Here is a 20,303-nt window from a genome sequence, read left to right as displayed (position 1 = left end):
GGGCGGTGCCGGCGGGGAACGAGCCGTGACGTGTCCGTCCGGGTTGGCGGGGCCGGAGGGTCACGTGGCCGGAAGCGGAAGCGCGCCTGGCCACGTGGGCGGCGGAACCACCGGGGGCGCGGGGGGAGCCCGGCCCGGGAACCCCGCCCGCAGAAACGAGAGCGGCAGAACAGAAGGGCTGAGAATCGTGGTCTCTCCGTTTAATGTTTCAGTGTGAAAATACTAGAGAAAAGTTGATAAACCGGCCCGAAATATCCAAAGGGGTCTGAACGTCACCGGTTCCTTCCCCGACCCGACAGAAACGGTACATGCACGGCAGGGGGACGCTGTGCTCGACGGCAGCAGGAGCTCCCGGAAATGCCCGCCCCCCTCCCACGACCTGAGTTAGGGGAGATGGAGGGAGCGGGAAGGGGGACGAGGGGCAGGGGGACACGGGGGAGACACGGGAGGGACACAACGGCAAAACGGGTGACGGGCTTGCGACCCACGGCCCGAGCGGGGACATGGCACGGGAAAGGCGTACAAAAGAGTCCACTATAAAACAAGCGCAGGGCACAACCCGGCTCCTGGAAACTCACAAAGGTGTTAAAAACCCAGATTTTTTCCCCCAAAAAATTTCCAGGGGGAGACGCAGAACTGACAGTGACACCTCGTCAGGCTGGGTCCTGCCCGTCCCTGGAGATCGGGGGCGCAGAGAAGCCCGTGGGGGTCCCCCCTCCCCGGGCTCTGGGGGCAGCTCAGTGCCCCGGAGCAGCCGCGTGTTTGGCAGGAGAGGGCGAGGAGGAGGAGGAGGAGGAGGGGGAGGAGGAAGCACCGCTCAGGGCGGACTGAAGGTAAACGGTCTTGTGAAAGAGTCTGTTGCTGAGGAAAACCACCAAGGAGAAGAGACGGAGCTGGAAATGGCTGAAAGGGAAGAGAGTCCATCAGCTCTGGATGCCAGGAGCACCCCCGCTCCCGGTTTTGGGGAGCACTGGGGGAGGCTGGGGGTGCTGGACAGGGGTCAGGGAGTGGGTGGCACTGAAGGATACTCACTAGGTTTTGCCGGGAGTCCTGGCTTCGTTGGCGCTGATGATGAAGAGAGGGAAAAGGATGGAGAAGAGGCAACCGCTGCAAGGGAAAAATACGATAAAATAAAATAAAATAAAATAAAATAAAATAAAATAAAATAAAATAAAATAAAATAAAGGGCACTCGGTGGGTGTCAGGAGGAGGAGGAGGAGGGGCCAGAGTGGCTTTCCCACCTTATGATGTAGGAGGACTGCATGGCTGTGAGAAATGCCAAGGGCAAGCCAAAGCCGAAGTAGTAGGGCCAGTTCCTCTCGATGTTGGACAACCGTTGGTGCATTTCAATTCCTGCCAAGAGGAGAATCCTATGGAAATGAACCCTTGGGGAGGAGACACCCTCACTGCAGATTCACAGAACCATTTAGGCTGGAAAAGATCTCCAATCACCTCCTTTGACCAATCCTCACATTGTCCAGAGACCAGAGCACTGAGTGCCACATTCAGTCACCTCCTGAACAACTCCAGGGATGGGGACTACACCACCTCCCAGGGCAGCCCCTTCCAATGCCTGACCACCCTTTCAGTGAAAAAATTCATCCTGAGCTCCAACCTGAACCTCCCCAGCACAGCCTGAAGCCATGTCCTCTCATCCTGTCACTTTTTCTGTGGGAGCAGAGCCCAGCCCCTCTGGCTGTCCCCTCCTGTCAGGGAGTTGTGCAGAACCAGAAGGTCCCCCCTGAGCTTCCTTTTCTTCAGGCTGAGCTCCCCCAGACTCTTCACCAGCTCTGTACTCATCTCTGGACATGCTCCAGCCCCTCAATGTCCTTCTTGTCCTGAGGGCCCCAGAACTGGACACAGCACTCAAGGCCTCACCAGTGCCCAGCACATGGGCACAGGCAATGCCCTGGGGCTGTGCCCACACTGGGGCTGGTACAGGCCAGGTACCACTGGCCTTCTTACCACCTGAGCACTCTGCTGGCCCACATTTACCCTTCATCCCATATAAAAACTGATGGAAGATCAGTGTCTGACACCCCAATTGGATGCTCCTTCAGTAGAGAAATGCTCAATCCAGGCAAACTCCCCCTTTCCATGCAGGAGCCTCCCTCACCTTTGTTGAACCAGCGGTACTCGAAGCAGTAGAGCGAGTAGAGCAGCGACATGTGGAGGAGGCTGATCAGCTGCCCAATGAGGTCAATAGGGAACAGGCTCACGATCATTCCCTGGGACAGAAAAGGAGCAGATGGAGGGAGGGATGCTCAGATTTGGGGTAGGGCAGCCCTTGAGCTGTGGGGTCTTGTCTCACCTGGATGAGGAAAAGTGCCTGCAGCAGGAGGTTGAACAACATGTCAGCGATGATTTTGCTGACGCTGGGGAAGGGGTGAGGCTTCCTGCCCGACACCTCGAACGCCAGGTCTGCGATGTCCTGCCAGCACAGACACGGGCTTCAGGCTAATGGAACCCCAGAGCAATGGGGGCTTCAGGGAAATTAAACTCAGCGTGATGCTCCTGAGCTGTCTTTGCCCACCAGGAATATGCCCAGAGCCTGTTTTGGGGCGGGATTTCATCCTGTGCTCCCACACCACCTGATCAAGCCCCACCCAGTGAGGAAACGCCCCATGTTTGCTCAAGGCAGGGCCCAGGTTCCTGTCACCCACCTGAAACCAGATGGCATTGACCACCTTACTGAGCACAAAGAGGGGCAGGACCCAGAGAGCGCTGAAAATGGAGGTGAGGATGAACTCCAGCCAGGACCAGACATCACCATGTAAGGAAGGGTCACCTTTGGAAGAGAGACAGAGAGGCACACGTGAGGAACTGGTGTAGGAACCTCCAAATGCTTCCTGGCACAGCCAACAGGGAGTTTCTCCTGACTCTAGTTCTCTAAAAGCACATTTCCACCCACTTGGTTTATATTTAAATGCAAAAACACACAGACAAATGTGTTTGAAATGGCAAGACCCCCAGGCTGGATCCCTGGTGTGTACAGCAGGGTGATCCATCCCTGATTTTCCACTAGACAATTAATGATGGGATTGGTTGATTCTGGGAAGAAGAGGAAAACAACACAAGGAGACAGAGGTGTGAGGAACAGCTCAATGGGACAAAGACCCTGAACTCATCCATCCCATGGACTGCTGAGCAGCCTGGAACCCCCAGGGGGAAAGGCACCCACCGATGATCTGCGCCGTGACCGACTGAAGGACGGGGATGAACACTCGGTAGAACAAGAAGAGACTAAGCTGCAGGGAGAAACAAACGAGGAACCTCAGTGAGGCACTGCACAGGCATTTTGTGCTCCTGTGGTGGCTACAGATCCAAAGGCACATGTGCCTCTCCTCTCCCAACAATCCACAAATAGAGAGGAGCAAGGATTTCTGTTTAAATGCGGCCACAATCTACAGCTGAACACTCTAACATTTCCATGCCCATCCCTGTAGCCATGGTATTTTCTGAAAAATCCTTTCCTTAGGATTTTTTTTCTCCTGAGAATCTGAGAGGCCTCAGGAACAAAATGTAAACAATGGTTATCTGCTGCTGTGGAATGCAACAGGTGGATCTGGGATTGGCCATTAATTAGAAACAACCACGTGAGACCAATCACAGCCCAGCTGTCCAGACTGTCTTGGTCAGTCACAAGCCTTTGTTATCATTCCTTTTCTATTCTTAGCCAGCCTTCTGATGAAATCCTTTCTTCTATTCTTTTAGTATAGTTTTAATATAATATATATCATAAAATAATAAATCAAGCCTTCTGAAACATGGAGTCAACATTCTCGTCTCTTCCCTCATCCTCAGACCCTTGTGAACGCTGTCACACAAACCTCGTACTCTGCACCAGTGTAATGAGAAAATGAAGCCATTTATTTGGTTATTTGATTTATAAAGTGTTGGCTCCATTAAGGATCAGCCCTATGAACCAGGCATAGCAAGTCAGAGCCGAGGAAATGTCTTTAAGATGTCAATATCCAATTGGCAAAACAGTATCCCAGGCTGCAGCAAAGCAGGAATTGAATGGTCAGGAGAAGTCTCAAAGACTTGGAAAAGCAGCTTGGGTTTCATGTGTTGATCTCTTGAGTAAGTCTGTGGTCCTGTATCCCATAATGAATCCCTTAAAATACAGCATTGGGATGGGAATGTGGTGGTTCCCAAAAATTCCTGCTGCCATGCTGATGGCTCACCACTCACAGCCTAGGAGGGCTGGAGCAGCACGTGGGTTTTCAAATAAAAGCTGTAATAAAGAAGAACAATCTCCACATACCCAGAAGACACCTCCATTCCAGGCACAACACTGAAATATGCGGCTCACTATCCGGGGTTCACTGTGGGAGAGAGGCGTGTTAATGTCCCAGCACCTGGAGAAATGTTCCCTCACAAGTGCCAACTGCTTCTGCCCCACGTTTTGGACACCTTGGACAAGTCACCAAGAACCAGCTCCACACCGATTGTGCACCTGATTTTATCCAAACACAGAAATTCTGGAAGGAATCTCTGCACAGGTTCACACCATGTCTCAGCCAGGGCAGTCTCTGCAAGACTTACATCAGGGAGACTCTTTAAATCTTTATTAATTCCCAAAATCTGCACTGAAACAGAAGAAAAGCAAAGCTTTCTTCCAGGTTTTCAAGCACATATTGTAGATCTCAGGCTCTGTTGTCCCCAAACTCTTGCCACAATAAAACTGTGAAATTTTGGGCATGTTTTAGTCTCAGAAGAGGCTGTTTCAGCTCAGGATGGTTTTGGTGTCTATTTGGACTTGCAAGAGCAGCTCTGTGGGACTTTGCAGCACTTTCCCAGTCAGCTCTTGACTCCAGAATGATTTTGCTATAAAGAAAACCACCAAAATTCAGCTATTTATATAAACAACAACAACAAAAAAGTTGTATTTTTCTTCAGAGGCAGCCCCGAAGTGGAGCTGCAGATATCCCTGAGATGTGTCAGGATCATGGGAGACTTTTCTTTCACCTTTCAGCCAGCCTCCCAAGCAGCCAGCCACAATAATTGGTAAATTTGTCTCAGAATGTGCATTACTGCCCAAAACCACTGTGTGAGATGCCAGCCCAGTGCCATCAGGGCAGCAGAGACATCCTGGCATGGTCAGGGAGTCAGACATGGAAACAGATGCTGTTTGCTCCTGCATGGGGATAATTCTGGCATTTCCAGAGCCACCGAGGTTCTGCAGCTCCAAACTCCACAAAACCAGCAGGGCTGAGGAAAAGAGACACTCAGTCTGCCTCGATGTGGACATTGGATCCAAGCTGCTGTTTCTTCCCTGATCCCACAATTACCAGCACCAACAATGGATCTGAGATAGCAGGAGGATTCAGGAGGAAAAGAAACTCATAAATCCATGTTCTTTCAGTGGTAATTCAAACTGATTATCAAACAACATAAAAGGTCCGACTCCTTATCTCCAGGTCCATGACACAAAGGGAGGGCAAAAAGGGAGGTTCATACCACGTGTTTCCCATTCATTGGCTCTGGCCACCAGAGGAGAGGGGAATTACCCCATTTCTGAGCAGCCACACCCCATACTCACTTCTCTTGCTTCTTCTCTTCCATGTGAAACCTCCGCTGGGCGAGTGCACTGTTGGCTCTCCTCCGCCTCTGCTCTTCCCTTTTCTGCTGGATCCGGGCATCCAGCTTGGAGATGGTGCAGATGCCCCAGATGGAGTCCTTAATTCCCTGTGGACATGAGGAGAGAGGAGCAATGGCATGTGGCTGAGCCAAGCCATCCAAACCCTCCTGGTGCCATGGCTGGCCTCACTCCCTGGCTGCTTGGGCCCAGCTGGAGCAGCAACACCACCACTCTTCCATGGCCCAGTGACCCAAATCACTGCATGTTCCAGCATCTCTGTGACCAGCAGTAATTTTGTCTGTAAAGGTGCAATTTCTCTTCCAATCTGCACTATTTAAAACCCTGGCAAAAAATCCGAGTCCGATCTTTCCCAGCCTTGGCTGGCAGGAAGCCCCTCATCCCCTGCCAGCTTTCTGAGGCCAATAAAATGAATTACACCAATATTTGGGATGTGTGAAGTCTCAGTGTATGCTATGAGTTTGATGCTTATACCTTCACAAATAAAAGCATCTGTCCTCATCCCAGAAACTCCCTCCCACCAGCCACATCCACCCTGTTAATAAGGGAATGCTCAGAAGTCTTCCCTTACTCCATGTTTGGAAGATTTGCAGAGCTGTCTCCTAGGACTTGGCTTGTCCAGAGAGGTTGTGGCTGTCCCATCCCTAGAAGTGCCCAAGGCCAGGCTGGATGGGGCTTGGAGCACCCTGGGATAGTAGAAGGTGCCCCTGCCCTTGGCAGGGACATGGAGCAAGAAAGACTTAAAGGTCCCCTCCAACCCAAACCACTCTGGGATCCTGTCCAATTATTTCCAGCTCCAGATGATCCCATATCCATTGTCATCACAATTTCTCTTTAAAATAAAAATCCTACGGATAAGCCAGGATGGTGTCACCACCCTTGTTGGGTTCATGGAGTTCTTGCCCAAAGAGGATAAATTCCAATCCCAAATTCATGTCTCTGGCCCAGGCAGCTCTTCCAGCTGATGGTGTAGGAGCCCTGGGAAATGACACAACTCCTGCTTTTAGATTGTGGCCACAGGGCTTTGATCAAACCTTAGACTGTTTTCCAAACAGATTTATTTCTGAGCACGAGTTATTGCTCAGTGACACAGCAAGAGAGGCTTTTAGCCTGTATTTAACCCTGGATGATGGAAGACAGGGTGGGAACAGTGAGGTGACACAGACCTTACTGCTAGGACAGAGCTGCTGTGGCCACAGACCTTAATTTATCATTGTTGTTATTATTATTAAATTATACACAATATTGTACACTCTATATTAAAATACATTATAAACTTTGTGTGTTGTTCTATATTATTATTTGATAATTAATATTATTAAGATTTTTCATTAATTTGTGCCCAAAGGAAATCTGTCAGAGGTTCAGCAGCAAACACTGAGAGCCCTTTGCAATAGACACACCACACAACAGGGTTGAAATACACCTGGAGACCCTTTTCCTTCCTTAGACAAGTCACCAAGAACCAGCTCCACACCAATTGTGCACCTGATTTTATCCAAACACAGAAATCCTGGAAGGAATCTCTGCACAGGTTCACACCACATCTCAGCCAGTGCAGTCTCTACAAGACTTACACCAGGAAGACTCTTTCAACCTTTATTAATTCCCAGAATCTGCACTAAAACAGCAAAAAAGCAATGCCTCGGGAAGGAGGGTGCTCCCGAAGTGCCAGGAGCAGCCCCAGGAGCCTCACCCTGACGAGGTCATGAAGGAAGATTCTCACGCTGTCGGCCATCTCGACTCCAGCATCACCTCTGCTTCCCAAACTATCAACTACAGGGAGAGGGGGAGAGCCGGGCCCAGGCCTCTCTCATCCTGGAGAGACGGGAAACGGAGGAGCCTGCGGAGAGAACACACAGGGCACAGCTGGGAACAGCGGGCTGGCCGGGAATTCCAGGGTCAGGCACACCCCGCTGATTGCCAACAGCATTCCCGGCCCTCGCTGGGCACAGCCACCCTCCAACAGGCCAGGGGATGGACCCAGCGAGCCCAGGCTTAGAGGAACAGCTCTTGGAAACCATCAGAGAAAGAAAACCAGCCTCTGAAACAAGGCAAAACTAAACCAGCAGCTACCAAAACTCGTGCTTTCCCAGCAGCATGCAAACCTCTCGATCCTCCAGGCAGCTCTGGAGCAGGCTGAAGTCACAAACCCCGGCACGGCAGTGCTGCTGCTGCTGCAGCCGCGGGACGCAAACCATTTAAAATCATTTTAAAAACGCGTTTGTTTTGGATATTCTGAGTCAAACACTGCCGGGATCTAAGCTGCGGAACCAGAACTGACCTCCAGATTTATTACCCAGTTAATCACAGGCAGCTTCCTCCTAAAAACCCGAGTCATGGAACACCCTGCCGAGCAGGGCACCCACAGGAATTGCCCCTGCTGAGGGGTGACCTGGGGGTCTGCACCCCTGGCAGCCGAGGGGTGACCTGGGGGTCTGCACCCCTGACAGGTGAGGGTGACCCTCAGGCACCTGGGGAGGGCAGACCCCGCCGTGGCTGCCGGGGCCCCGCGCTTTACCCCGGGCTGTTGCCACAGCCTCCCGCACGGTGTTCGAAGGGGACAGCTCCCAAATGCCCTCAGGGCCGCCCCCGCAGTGCCCAGAGCCCCCGGGGGGTTTGTTTCGACACGGAAAGGCCGCGGTCCCCGGCGCTGCCCCCCGTGCCTGTCTCCGTGCGCCGCCCCCGGCCCCCAGGTCCCCCCGCACTCACCGGGGCCGGCCGGGGGCGCACGGCGGGACGGGCCCGGCTCACACGGCCCGGCCGCGCCCACCGCGCATGCGCCGCGCGCACCGCGCACACGCACTGCCGCGGCCCCGCCTGCCGCCGCTCGCCCCACCCACAAACAGGACACGCCCATATCGGGGCACCGCCCACCACCCCCGGCACCGCCCACCGCCTCAACTGCGCATGCGCTAAGGGCCCGTGCGGACACCTCTGCCCTAAAGGCAGTTGCGCGTGCGCGCTGCTGCCGCCCGCCGCCAGAGGGCGCCACATGCACGGGGAAGGGTATTGGGAACACTGGGGGGATACTGGGAACACTGGGAGGATACTGGAGATACTGGGGGGAGTGGGAGTACTGGGGCTGGGGCACTGCGGGAACACTGGGGATACCGGGGAGAATGGATGTACTGGGGCCGGGGGCACTGGAATACTAGGGGGAATGGGCATACTGGGGCTGAGGCACTGGGGGGATAGTGGGAACACTGAGGGGATATCAGAGGAATGGGCACACTGGGGCTGGGGCACTGTAGGGATACTGGGGATACCAGGGGGAATGGGAGTACTGGGGCTGGGGCACTGGAACACTGGGGGAATACTGGGAACACTGGGAGGAATGGGCTTACTGGAGCTGGGGCACTGCGGGAACACTGGGGGGATACTGAAGGGAATGGGTGTTCTGGGGCTGGGGGCACTGTGGGAACAATGCGGGGATACTGGGGCCAGGGGCACTGGGAACACTGGGAATAGTGGGGGCATACTGGGGATACTGGGGGGAATGGGAGTACTGGGGCTGGGGCACTGGGGATACAGGGGGGAATGGACATACTGGAGCTGGGGCACTGGAGGGATATTGGGAACACTGGGGGGATACTGGGGCTGGAGGCACGGGGGGAATATTGAGGGCACTGGATCATAATGGAAGCACTGGGGGCATCGATGCAGGTGTCCCCCAGCTGGGGAATAACGTGCTCTGACTCCAAGATTCAGAAGGCTGATGAAAAGCTTTATTTAGGCTACATTACATACTATACTATACTCTATACTAAACTACACTAAAAAAAACCTGTGACCCTTTCCAGACAGCTTTGACCCAATTGGTCAATCTGTCCAAACAACCATCACTGGTCCAATTAACAAATCACTCTTGGTAAACAATAACCATAACACATTCCACATGTGCCAAACAGGAGCAGCAAGTAGAGATAATTGTTTTATTTCTTCTCTCTCACTGCCTTCCCCAGGAAAAATTCTGGGAGAGAGAATTATGTCTCTCTCTGTTCAGAGAATGTGAATACCACACTGAAGGGAATAGGGGTTAGAGGGGACACTGTGGGGACAGCGAGGGACACTGGGGGGATAACATGGACACTGGATCTGGAGGATAGGAACATAATGGGGGTACTGGGGCTGGAGGGGATTGGAGCACTGGATAATGGGAGCACTGGGGCAATGGAACACTGTGAGGACACTGAGATTAGGGGGAACTGGGGAGGCAGTAGGTAACACTGAGATCCTGGGGACTGCAGGTATGGGAACATAATGGGTATATTGGGAAGGAATGGAGTGTAGTGGGGACACTGAAGTTGTGGAAGGTGTCAATGGGGACATTAGAACTGAGGATACTGGGAGGACACTGGTAGCACTGGTGGAGGGAGCATGGCAGGCATGGACCCCATTAATTCTCTGGCACACTCATCATCCATCCATCCATTTTATTCCTACAGGACGCCACCTCTGGCCTGGGGAGGGGGTCCACGGCTGTGCCTCAGTTTCCCCCCTCCCCGCCCCCATCAAACCACGCCGTGCTCCTGCAGTGGCTCCCCATCCAGCAGCCTGTTCCAGCCCAGCCTCCGCAGGTCCAGGGTCTCAAAGCGGCCCCTGAGCACCAGCTCGGCCAGGGCCCTGCCAGCGGCCGGCGCGTGCTGCAGCCCGTGGCCACTAAACCCCGCAGCTGAAAACAGGTTCTCCAGCCGGGGGTGCGGGCCCAGCACCCCGTTCTGGTCGAAGGTGTTGTAGTCGTAGTACCCTGCCCAAGAGCCCCTGACCCGCAGGGATTCGAAGGCTGGGACCCGCCGAGCCAGCCGGGGCCAGATCTGCTCCTGGAAATAATCGTGATCCACCGAGAGATCGCTGGGATCCGGCTCTTCCTCCTGGAAAAGGATAAGCTGGAGGTGTCTGATAAGGAACAGGGGGGTGAGTGATCTGAGGGGACCCCGTGGGCTCACCTCAGGAGGGCTCATCCCGCCCAGGTAGTTCCCGGCAGCACCGTCAGGACGGAAATAAGCACCAGAGGTGTCGATGAGGAAGGGGCAGGAGAGGCCAGGGCCGTTGGGGCAGTGCCAGGTGAACACATACCTGGGGAACCCCCAAAAGAGTGTGAGAGGTGCTCATCTTGTCCCCCAGTGTGGTGCAGTGGGGCTGGGATGTGGAGATGTTTGTCCCCCCCAGAAAAATAACATTGAGGAGGTCATGTCACTCCTAGGCACACTGGAGGGGCTGTGGGCACTGGGGGGATAATTAAAGTACTGTGGGGGTAATGGGGGTAATAGGGCTGGGAGCACTGGCAAGGTAATGGGGGCACTGGGGGAATAATGGGGGTACTGGGAATATTGGGAGAATACTGTGGATACTAGGGCTGGGGGGCAATAGGTGACACTGAGGGGGATAATGGGGACACTGGGATGGGGAGTATGAGGACATAATGGGGACAATGGGGCTGAGGGCACTTGAGGAATAATGGGAGCTCCAGGATGCAAGACCCTACCCAAAATAACAAACTGAGGAAGCTCACCATCCCCCCCAGAAGTTGGAGGGTGGTGGGTGCTGGGATGTATGTCCCATTCTGTGACCCCGCAAAATAGCACCTGAGGGTTCATGTCACCCCCTCATAGACACAGGGGGCCAGGATAACACCCTCCTCCCAAAATAAAAGTGCTGAGGTGCTCCCCCATGACACAGTGCTAAAGTACCCCCCAAACCAGCACCAAGGGCATCACCCCCTGAAAAAGGAGTTCCTGGGGTGTGCCCTCACTCTGAGCCCAGGAGCTGACCCCCATCAGAGGGGTGCTGCCAGGCTGTCCCTGCTGTGAGCCCCAGTACCTCTTCCTGGGCTGGATGGGCAGGGGGGGCTGGCACAGCCCCCGGGGCAGCCCCTCTGCCTCCAGCAGCTTCCCAGCCCAGGCGCCCGCGGCATTGACCACGATGGCACAGGCCACGGGCTGGTACTCCAGGCTGTCTGGCATGTGGACCTGGGAGGGCACAGACAGGGGGTCAGGGCTGCAGGGGCTCAGGGGCACTCCCAGGGAGCCAGGGGGACACACACACACTCACGTGGACGTATTTGATGCGCGCAGACGGCGGCGCTGACGACATCACGTAGTTGGTCGAGGTGACAAAAGCTGGAGGGTTTTGGGGTCAGGTGGGGGCTCCTGGGGGTGGCAGGGGGGAAGCCTTGCTGTGCACCCCCATCCCTCACCTCGCACCTCCCCGGAGCAGCTCTGGACTCCCAGGGATGTGGCTTTGCGCCGGAAAGCGTTGAGGAGGGTCCAGGGGTCGAACCAGCCTTCATCCTCCAGACCTGGGCAGGGAAACACAGGGGGAAACTACTGTGTGACCCCCCCCAATACATGCACTGTGGAGAGCTGGACCTCCCCTTCCATAAACAAAGCCAGGATGAAGGATGCATCAGGAGGATGAGGATGAAGAAAGATGTTGAGGGGGGTCTCTATGCCCTCCCCCATCATCCCACACATACCATAAGACGCCACAGCCACATCCTCCGTGTTCATCCAGGGGAATTTCTCCTTCAGCTGGGTGGGGGACAGCAAGGTCACCTGTGCCCCTTCATCCCTGGGGATGGACAACATGTGGAGGAGGGTCAGGATAACCCCCAGCCCCTGAAACCCCCCCGGGGAGGGTCCCATGTGTGTCCCCCACCTCTGCAATTGGACGGTGGCCTCGAGGGCAGCAGCGTTCTGGGGGGATGCGAGGAACAGGTACCCCCCAGGCCGGAACTGGATGTCGATGGGGGGCTCATTTGGCACCCCAAGGTATTCCTGTAAGGGGACACGGGGACCACAGTGAGCGGGGCTGGACTCCCCAAATTACCCCAGCCCATCTAACCCCACGTACATTGATGTTGCGGAGGAAGCTGGCAGAGAATCGGGACATTTGGATATTTTCCCGGAGGGAAAACTGCTGCCGGATCCCCCCTGCCGACAGCACTGTGGAGGCTCTGGAATACTGAAGGATATAAATACCCAAAGATACTCATACTGATACTGAAGGCTCTGAATACCCAGAATAGAAGGGGTTCAGGGGGGTCCCGAGGGCCACAGCCTGCCCTGGGCGGGGGTGTCTCACCATAGGGTCCCGCTCCACCACGAGCACCCTCATTCCGTGCCGCCGCCGCCGGCCCTCCAGCACCTTCAGCCAGTAGGCCACGGACCAGCCCACCACGCCGCCGCCCACCACCACCACGTCGGCCTCGTCGGGGGGCCGGGGGTCGGGGTGGGTGCCCGGGGGGATCCAGCCGCCCCCGGCGCTCCCCGCGGCCGGCAGCTGATCCCGCAGGGTCTGTGCCATGCGCTCCAGGCTCTGCCCCAGCTCTGCGGCGGAGCGGGGGCTGCCGAGCCTGGGGGGGCACGGCCGGCAGCCCCGGTACCTCTGCATCCCCCAGAACCCCTCTAGGACATTCCCAGGATACCCCCCACCTCAGGTCCCCCTGGGTCACCGGGAAAACACCCCCGAACCCTCTGTGAACCACCAGAACGCTTCCAGTAACCTGGAATGATACCAGTGCCTCCCGCTGCGAGTCCAGAGTCCGCTCTGGGAATCACCCAAGACCTCCACCAGGATCCTCCGACAGCCCCCTTGGCACCCCTCCAGTGTCCCCTGGGCCCGGTGGAGCCCCCCAGTCCCCTCGGAGACCCCCGACCGCCCAACTCTCCCCAGCCCCAGCAATGCTCCCTGCCATCCCCACAGCTCCCAGGGACCGCCCCCAGGGATCGCCCCCAGGTCCCTCTGGCACGCTCCCATATAGACCGGAACCACCCCAGCGACCCCGTTCCCAGCGCCCCTCCATTCCCAGCGCCCCTGCATTCCCAGCGCCCTCCATTCCTAGCGACCCCATTCCCAACGCCCCCCTATTCCCAGCTCCTCCTCGTTCCCAGCGCCCCTCCATTCCCAGCTCCCCCCCATTCCCAGCGCCCCCCGTTCCCAGCAATCCCGACCCCAATCCTCATACACCCCAGCAACCTCTCCGTTCCCTGGGACACCCCAATTTACCTGACCCCCTCCCCATTCCCTGCCATCCACACCCCGACCCCCCTCCATTCTTCCCCCTCCCCTCATGTCCCCCAAATCCCCGGTGCGGTGCCGGGGACCCCTCCGCATCTCACCGCGGAAGAAGTCGGAGCTGAGCGGAGCCGCGGTGCGGAGGGGGCGGCTCGGGACCCCTGCCGGGCCCCATACCGGGGTCCATACCGGGACCCTCCCCGGTTCCGGGGTCCCCCCCCCAAACCCCCCCGCTCCCCGCGCGCGCAGAGCGCGCCCCCACCGCAGCATGGTCCCGCCCCCTTCCTGTGGCCCCGCCCACTGGGCCGGGCCTTGGCCCCGCCCCCGCCCGTCGCCATCCCGCCAATGGCGCGGGGGGGCGGGGCTTCCGGCGGAAGCGCGGGGCAGAGCGACGTGTGCGCCCCGCCGGGCCCGGCGCCGCCGCCATGCTCGACTTCTTCACCATCTTCAGCAAGGGCGGCCTCGTCCTGTGGTGCTTCCAGGGCGTGCGCGGGCCCGCCGCCACCGCCCCCGTCAACGCCCTCATCCGCTCCGTCCTCCTGCAGGTCGGGCGGGGCCGGCTGCCGGGGGAGCAGGGTTGGGTAGGGGTCACATACCTGGCGAGGGGGGAGAGGGAGCGCCCGGCTGCCCTGAGGGAGGGGGGCGGTGGGACCCGTCTGCCTGGGGAGGAGAGAGCTGAGGCCACAGACATGGCGGGGAGGCGGGATGGGACCGTCTGCCTGGGAAGGGACATCAGCTGAGCCCACGGAGCTGGCGGGGGAATGGGGAGCGGGACCACCTGCGTGGGGCGGGGGAACCACGGGCACGAACAGCTCTGGGGGAATGGGATCAGCCCGGTGAGGGTGGGAGAGGACGGATAGGAGTGGGACCATCTACCTGGGTAGGAGATGGGTGGCACACAGGTGGGAATCACCTGTTGGAGGGGACACACAGGCACGACCAGCTCTGGGAGTGGGGATGGGTGTGGGGTCACCCATTTGGGGGATGTGGATGGGACCATCACCCTGGGGAGGCGACAGACTTGGATGGGACCACCTGTCTGGGATGGGGCAGAGGGGGCACGGCCACCCCGGGGTGGGTGGGATCACCCAGCTGAGGGGGGATGGATGGGACCACCTGCCCAGGGTATGTGGGGCCATGTGTAAGGAATGCTGGACTGCTTTGGGAAAGGGGGGTGACAGGGATGATGCTGGGGAGAGGGGGATGACAGGCATGAGGGGATGGTGGGTGCTGCTGGCACCCCCATTCTGACAGCTCCTCTCCCCCAGGAGAGAGGTGGCAACAACTCCTTCACCCATGAAGCCCTCACGCTTAAGTACAAACTGGACAACCAGTTTGAGCTGGTGTTTGTGGTAAGTGACCCTCTCCAGGCACCCCTGTGGTGGCAGGAGGGTCCCTCCAGCCCCCCATGTGCCTCCAACCTAAAGGAAGGGGATTTCCCCAGAAAAGAGTGGGAACAGTTCCTGCTGTGCTGGGGTTTGAGCAGACAGCTGTTTGCATTGCCTAGGGCTGGACCTCAGCTCCCAGAGTGGTTTGGCTCCTCTGCTGTCTCTGGGATTTTGGGGGGTGAGGTGCTCTGAAGAGCAATTCAGGGGATGTTGAGCAGTGACCCCAGTGTAGCCAGGCTCCCCCCAGAAGTGGGGACATGGGTGTCTGTCAGCTGAATGCCCCTGCAGTAGCAGCTTATTTTAATCATCTGCAACAGGATTAAAACTAATCAAACCTCAAATAGAAGCTGCAGCCTTGTAAAACTTCACTTTGGCCAGAGCTATTGAAAAAAAGCCAGAAGTTATCATTCCCTTCACTTTATGGAGCATTTAACACTCTCTTTTTTAGTCTCCTGGCACCTTATCTCCATATATCCATACTGCTTTTCCTGTTGACCCACAGATAAGCTAAAGGTTTTCTCCCGTTGCCCTACGTGTCCCTGTTGCCATGAGACAGCCTCTGTGTGTTAGAGTCACCTGTTGAAGTGAAGCTCTAGGCTGTTTTTCACCTTTTTGGGGGCATTTTAAAAATTTGGGAAGGTGGAGCAGAAAGTGCATGGATGCTGAAGCTTGCCCAAGTTAAAGAACTCTGAATTAAACAGAGAGGTTTTTGCTTGCTTGCTGCTGTAGAATGAGCTGGAAGTGCAGTGTCTGTTGGCCATGCTCCTTGGCAGGTGGGCTTCCAGAAGATCCTGACTCTAACCTACGTGGACAAGTTGATAGACGACGTCCATAAGGAGTTCAGGGACAAGTACCGCAATGAGTTCCAGCAGAAAGGAGCCCTGGGCCTCCTAAATGGCACCTTTGACTTTAAAGATGACTTCATGCGCCTCCTCCGGTACAGAGCTTGGGTTTTGTCTTAAATTTCTGTTTTGAGCAGAGATGGGAGCGGGGGAAGAGCTGAAATCCAGGCTAATGGGTCACCTCCCTGCAGGGATGCAGAGGAAAGCAGCAAAGTCCGAGCTCCCATGGTAATGAAGACGTTTGAGCAGTCTCTGAAATCCCAGAAGACTGTCAAGTGTATGATTGAAACCCGAGGGGAGAAACCAAAGGAGAAGGTCAAGAACAAGAAGAACAAAGGTTCCAAAAAAGATGGTGAGTTGATGGGGAAGATAAATGAGAGGGAAATAAATATTCCAGAGCAATGTGCTGCAGGCTGTGCTTTCCCAATCCACTTGGTGCTGGACTGAGCTTGTGTTGGGGCTCTTCCTGTCAGGAACTGAAGCTGTGGCAGCACCCAGTAAAGCATCTGCGGGTGACAAGCAGCTCTCAGCAGCAGGAGACAAGGAGGAACTGACCAAGGATGAAATCCTGCAGAAGAACCGGGAGGAATTCTTCAGGAGACACATGAAAGCTGGGGAGAAGTCCAGGTGGGTGATGAGGGCATGGTCAGTCTGTCTATGTTTGAACTAGGCCATGGCTGAATCTCTTCTCCTTTTGGTGACCCCTGGAAGCCACTTTCCTGGGGTCACCTCACTTTCCTGGACCTTATTTCCCTGATTTCTCTCCTTGCTGAAAAAATTGAGAGAAGACACCTGGGTGTCCTGGAGGGATAATAGAACCTGATTTTCTTTGCTGGGAGATGCAGAAACCCTGGGAGAAGTCCAGACCTGTCTTTAGTGAGCAGACAGCATTAGTGCATTGATATATGGCTTGAGGGGAAGTGGTGCCATATGGGGTTAAAGTTCAGATAAATAAACTCTGGAGATCAAATTGGTCAATTTATGCTTTTTTGGGTAATCCAGGCTTTTATTTTTCATGTCTCCTAAGGAGGTGATGGCTGCTGCTTCCCTGCACTGAACACAATGTGTTTCTGGTCTTTGTTCCACCAGATCTCCGAAGCCCGATGCACAGAAGGAGAAGGGGAAGAAGCCCCGGGTGTGGGATCTGGGGAACTCTAATGCCAAAGTACTTGATTACAGTAATTCTGCTACCAACGGCAGCGCGGAGGCTTGTCCTGTGGAGGAGTTTGACCCTGACATGGTAGGGAAAAGTCAGGCTCCGTTTGCTGTTTTGCATTCTCTGGGATCAGCTGGGCATTATGAATCCAGTCCAGTCTCTGTGCCTGGATGAGAAGGGATCATGAAGAAACATGAAACAAGGATTGTGGCACTCAGCCCATAAAGCTGCTTGTTCTCTTCACAGGCCCTGGGGGACAAAAATCGGGAGCCTGGCCGCCTCTATGACCTGGAATATGAGAGTGATGATGAAGCTGAAGAGGAGAAAGTTGTCCAGAACCCTTCAAAACCCAGGTAGAGGCTCCCACAGCCCTCGCTTGTCACATGGTTCTTGATTTCTCTCCCGTAACTCCTGTTCCAGTCTAACCAGTAATGCAGGAAGCACAAACTGGTGTGTTTGTCCTCTCAGGGCAAGCCCTTCTGCATCTGACCTTTGCAGATGATCGTTTTCAAACCTCAGTGTAACTCTTCTGCTTCTCCACAGTGCGAAGAAGGGTGGCCTGGGGGGCATGTTTGGCATGCTGAAGGGCCTGGTGGGTTCCAAGAGCTTGACCAGAGGGGACATGGATCCTGTGCTGGAGAAGATGAAAGATCACTTGATTGGTACGTCTGGGTCCGTGGTGTGAGGGAGCAGTGGCAGTTCCCTGTGCTCTGTTGGGTGGGCCCTGGTGTGGGTAGTGCCTGTGGTTTGGGATATTCTTGCCCACTGGAACTGTGGTGAGTTCCTATCTGACCCCTGAGAAGCCCTTAAGAGGGTAGCAAAAGGGGGGCAGCAGTCAGATCCAGTGGGAATCCTGCACACTGACTCCATCCTTCCCTTGACACTGAAGTGGGATGTACATAACCTTCTCAGCAGTGCTGACTCCCTGTTTGGTCTTTCTCAAGCTAAAAATGTGGCAGCTGAGATTGCAGTGCAGCTCTGTGAATCAGTGGCCAAGAAACTGGAAGGGAAGGTGATGGGAACATTCACCAGTAAGTGTCCGTGTGGCATCCAGTGTGTGGTTTGGAGCTCAGGAGCATTCCCCATGTGTGACATGTCCTCTTTGCACCCCCTTTCCCCAGCGGTAACCTCGACGGTGAAGCAGGCGCTGCAGGAGGCCCTGGTGCAGATCCTGCAGCCCCAGCGCCGTGTGGACGTCCTCCGCGATGTCATGGACGCCCAGCGCCATCGCCGGCCCTACGTCATCACCTTCTGTGGTGTCAACGGTGTCGGGAAGTCCACCAACCTGGCCAAGGTAGGACAGGACCCTGGCTCACAGGGGTGGGGTGATGGGGTCAGGCTGTGTAGCTACTTTTCTGGTCTGCTGCCTGCTGCAGATCTCGTTCTGGCTCATCGAGAACGGCTTCAGCGTCCTGATTGCCGCGTGTGACACGTTCCGCGCGGGCGCGGTGGAGCAGCTGCGCACCCACACGCGCCGCCTCAACGCGCTGCACCCTCCGGAGAGCCACGGCGGGCGCACCATGGTGCAGCTCTACGAGAAGGGATACGGCAAGGACGCCGCGGGCATCGCCATGGAGGCCATCTCCTATGGTATGTGTGGGGCTGGGGGCGGGGGATGCTGTCCTGGGGCAGTGCTGTCCTTCACGCTGCCTCCCTGCTGCCCCAGCTCGCAACCAGGGCTTTGACGTGGTGCTGGTGGACACGGCGGGACGCATGCAGGACAACGCACCCCTGATGACTGCACTGGCCAAACTCATTGCTGTCAACGCTCCCGACCTGGTCCTGTTTGTTGGGGAAGCCCTGGTGGGAAATGAGGCTGTGGATCAGCTGGTGAGTGTGGAGGCTTTGTTCTTGAGAATCAAAGAGGGAAAAGAACCCATTTCTGTAGGTTTTAGCAGAGAATTGGATGGTGGCAGCACAAACGCATTTCTCGGATCTTTTTTCTCCTTCAGGTCAAGTTCAACAAGGCCCTGGCTGATCACTCCATGGCCCAGACACCGCGGCTCATCGATGGGATCGTCCTCACCAAGTTCGATACTATTGATGACAAGGTAAGGAGGCTGCTGAGGGGACTCTGTACAGAGCTTCCTGACAGTGACTGGAGGGGAGAGATGGGAACTGTCATACACAGGGCACTCCTGCACTTTCTCCTTGTGTTTAAGCCATTGAACCAAATTTAGAAGTCTGGTTTCCACTCATGGGGGATGAATGAATGATGAGCTCCCTGAGGGGGAACAGTGGATTTCATGATGCTGCTTGTCCCTGGCAGGTGGGTGCTGCCATCTCCATGACCTACATCACGAGCAAGCCCATTGTTTTCGTTGGTACCGGACAAACCTACTGTGATCTGCGAAGCCTTAACGCCAAGGCCGTGGTCGCAGCGCTCATGAAGGCCTAAACACCAAATCGCTGTGTGCAGATGTCCCAGAAGAACCTGCTTTACCCTGTCACCAACTAGTCTTTCCCGTGTAGTGCAGAACAGAATGGAGGAATGGCAGCATGAGGAGTACTTTTTTTGGATAAACCCCCTTTTATCCAGAAAAAGCCCTTCCCTGGGTTCCTCCATTCTGTCTCCAGTGACGCAGGCTCCCTTGTGTGGAGGCTGAATCCAGAGCTTTGTATTGTTCGTGCTGCACGGGGGGGTGGGTGGTGCCAGGATCTGCTGTGCTTTTTGGTGGGTTTGAAGGCTTTTTATTGAGCTGCTTTTGATTTTTAGACCAGCTTAGGGCGGAGGCAGGAGGGACTTGGGCTTAGGGGCAGTGTTAGATCTGGCTGATAATGTTGCTGCTTGTGGCAGCTCCACCGAAGCTGATAAACCAAAAAAAGGTGATGGTCTGTGCTGGGCTGGAGGGGACATGCTAAATTGCCTTAAAGTCCCCCATATCTGTCCTCACCCGGACTCGGAAGCAGGGTCCCCAGACACCACATATTTGGGCAGGAGCTGGAGAGCTGCAGCAGCCAGGTCCAGAAGGGGAAGGCAGCGTGCCCTTCCTGGCTCCTGCCTGCTGGTCTTGGCATTATTTGCTAGTAAAAAGGAAAAAAAACCAAACCACATTAATACTGGAAGAGAATGGTGGCTGCTTGCTGCTTTCCTGCACCCTTTCTCCCCGCTCCGAGTGCCTCTTGATCCCGGTTGGAAGTGCTACACCGAGTAATACAAACCTCTGACTGTCTTGTAGCTCTGTATTGCAGATGTGCTATAGTGCAATAAATTGAATGCTGTCTGCTAAGAGACATAATTTATATAAAATAAACTTCATAATTTGTTCTCTGTGTATAAATAACTTGCCTCCAGC

General features: G+C 55.6%; 3 protein-coding genes across 3 annotated transcripts; 1 reads left to right on the top strand and 2 right to left on the bottom strand.

The window, feature by feature from the left end:
• Positions 1–185: 185 nt before the first annotated feature.
• Positions 186–8,449, bottom strand: EI24 (EI24 autophagy associated transmembrane protein). Its single transcript, XM_054647510.2, has 11 exons — positions 8,315–8,449; positions 7,299–7,445; positions 5,546–5,691; positions 4,268–4,328; positions 3,182–3,248; positions 2,664–2,788; positions 2,312–2,431; positions 2,117–2,228; positions 1,242–1,353; positions 1,033–1,107; positions 186–903 (listed from the first exon to the last, which is right to left on the bottom strand). Exons 2-11 carry the CDS (start codon positions 7,338–7,340, stop codon positions 738–740), a joined length of 1,026 nt encoding a protein of 341 aa, XP_054503485.1. The 5' UTR covers positions 7,341–7,445; positions 8,315–8,449; the 3' UTR covers positions 186–737.
• Positions 8,450–9,308: 859 nt separating this feature from the next.
• FOXRED1 (FAD dependent oxidoreductase domain containing 1) lies at positions 9,309–13,906 on the bottom strand. The gene is made up of 10 exons (XM_054647462.2): positions 13,726–13,906; positions 12,689–12,933; positions 12,458–12,568; positions 12,263–12,381; positions 12,081–12,175; positions 11,802–11,903; positions 11,657–11,724; positions 11,426–11,574; positions 10,552–10,681; positions 9,309–10,476 (listed from the first exon to the last, which is right to left on the bottom strand). The coding sequence occupies exons 1-10, from the start codon at positions 13,889–13,891 to the stop codon at positions 10,117–10,119; spliced, it is 1,545 nt and encodes a 514-aa protein (XP_054503437.2). The 5' UTR covers positions 13,892–13,906; the 3' UTR covers positions 9,309–10,116.
• A 77-nt stretch (positions 13,907–13,983) lies between these two features.
• On the top strand, positions 13,984–20,291 carry SRPRA (SRP receptor subunit alpha). The gene is made up of 14 exons (XM_054647337.2): positions 13,984–14,166; positions 14,890–14,973; positions 15,783–15,946; positions 16,043–16,203; positions 16,325–16,478; positions 16,941–17,091; positions 17,254–17,360; positions 17,551–17,669; positions 17,952–18,038; positions 18,129–18,301; positions 18,384–18,597; positions 18,674–18,837; positions 18,960–19,058; positions 19,277–20,291. The coding sequence occupies exons 1-14, from the start codon at positions 14,047–14,049 to the stop codon at positions 19,403–19,405; spliced, it is 1,926 nt and encodes a 641-aa protein (XP_054503312.2). The 5' UTR covers positions 13,984–14,046; the 3' UTR covers positions 19,406–20,291.
• The last annotated feature ends 12 nt before the right edge of the window (positions 20,292–20,303 follow it).

The sequence above is a fragment of the Agelaius phoeniceus genome, chromosome 23 (genome assembly GCF_051311805.1).
Source record: "Agelaius phoeniceus isolate bAgePho1 chromosome 23, bAgePho1.hap1, whole genome shotgun sequence".
NCBI classification, from domain to species: Eukaryota; Metazoa; Chordata; class Aves; order Passeriformes; family Icteridae; genus Agelaius; species Agelaius phoeniceus.
The sequence above is the reverse complement of the archived record's forward strand: the minus strand, read 5'-3'. Positions and strand labels throughout refer to the sequence as shown.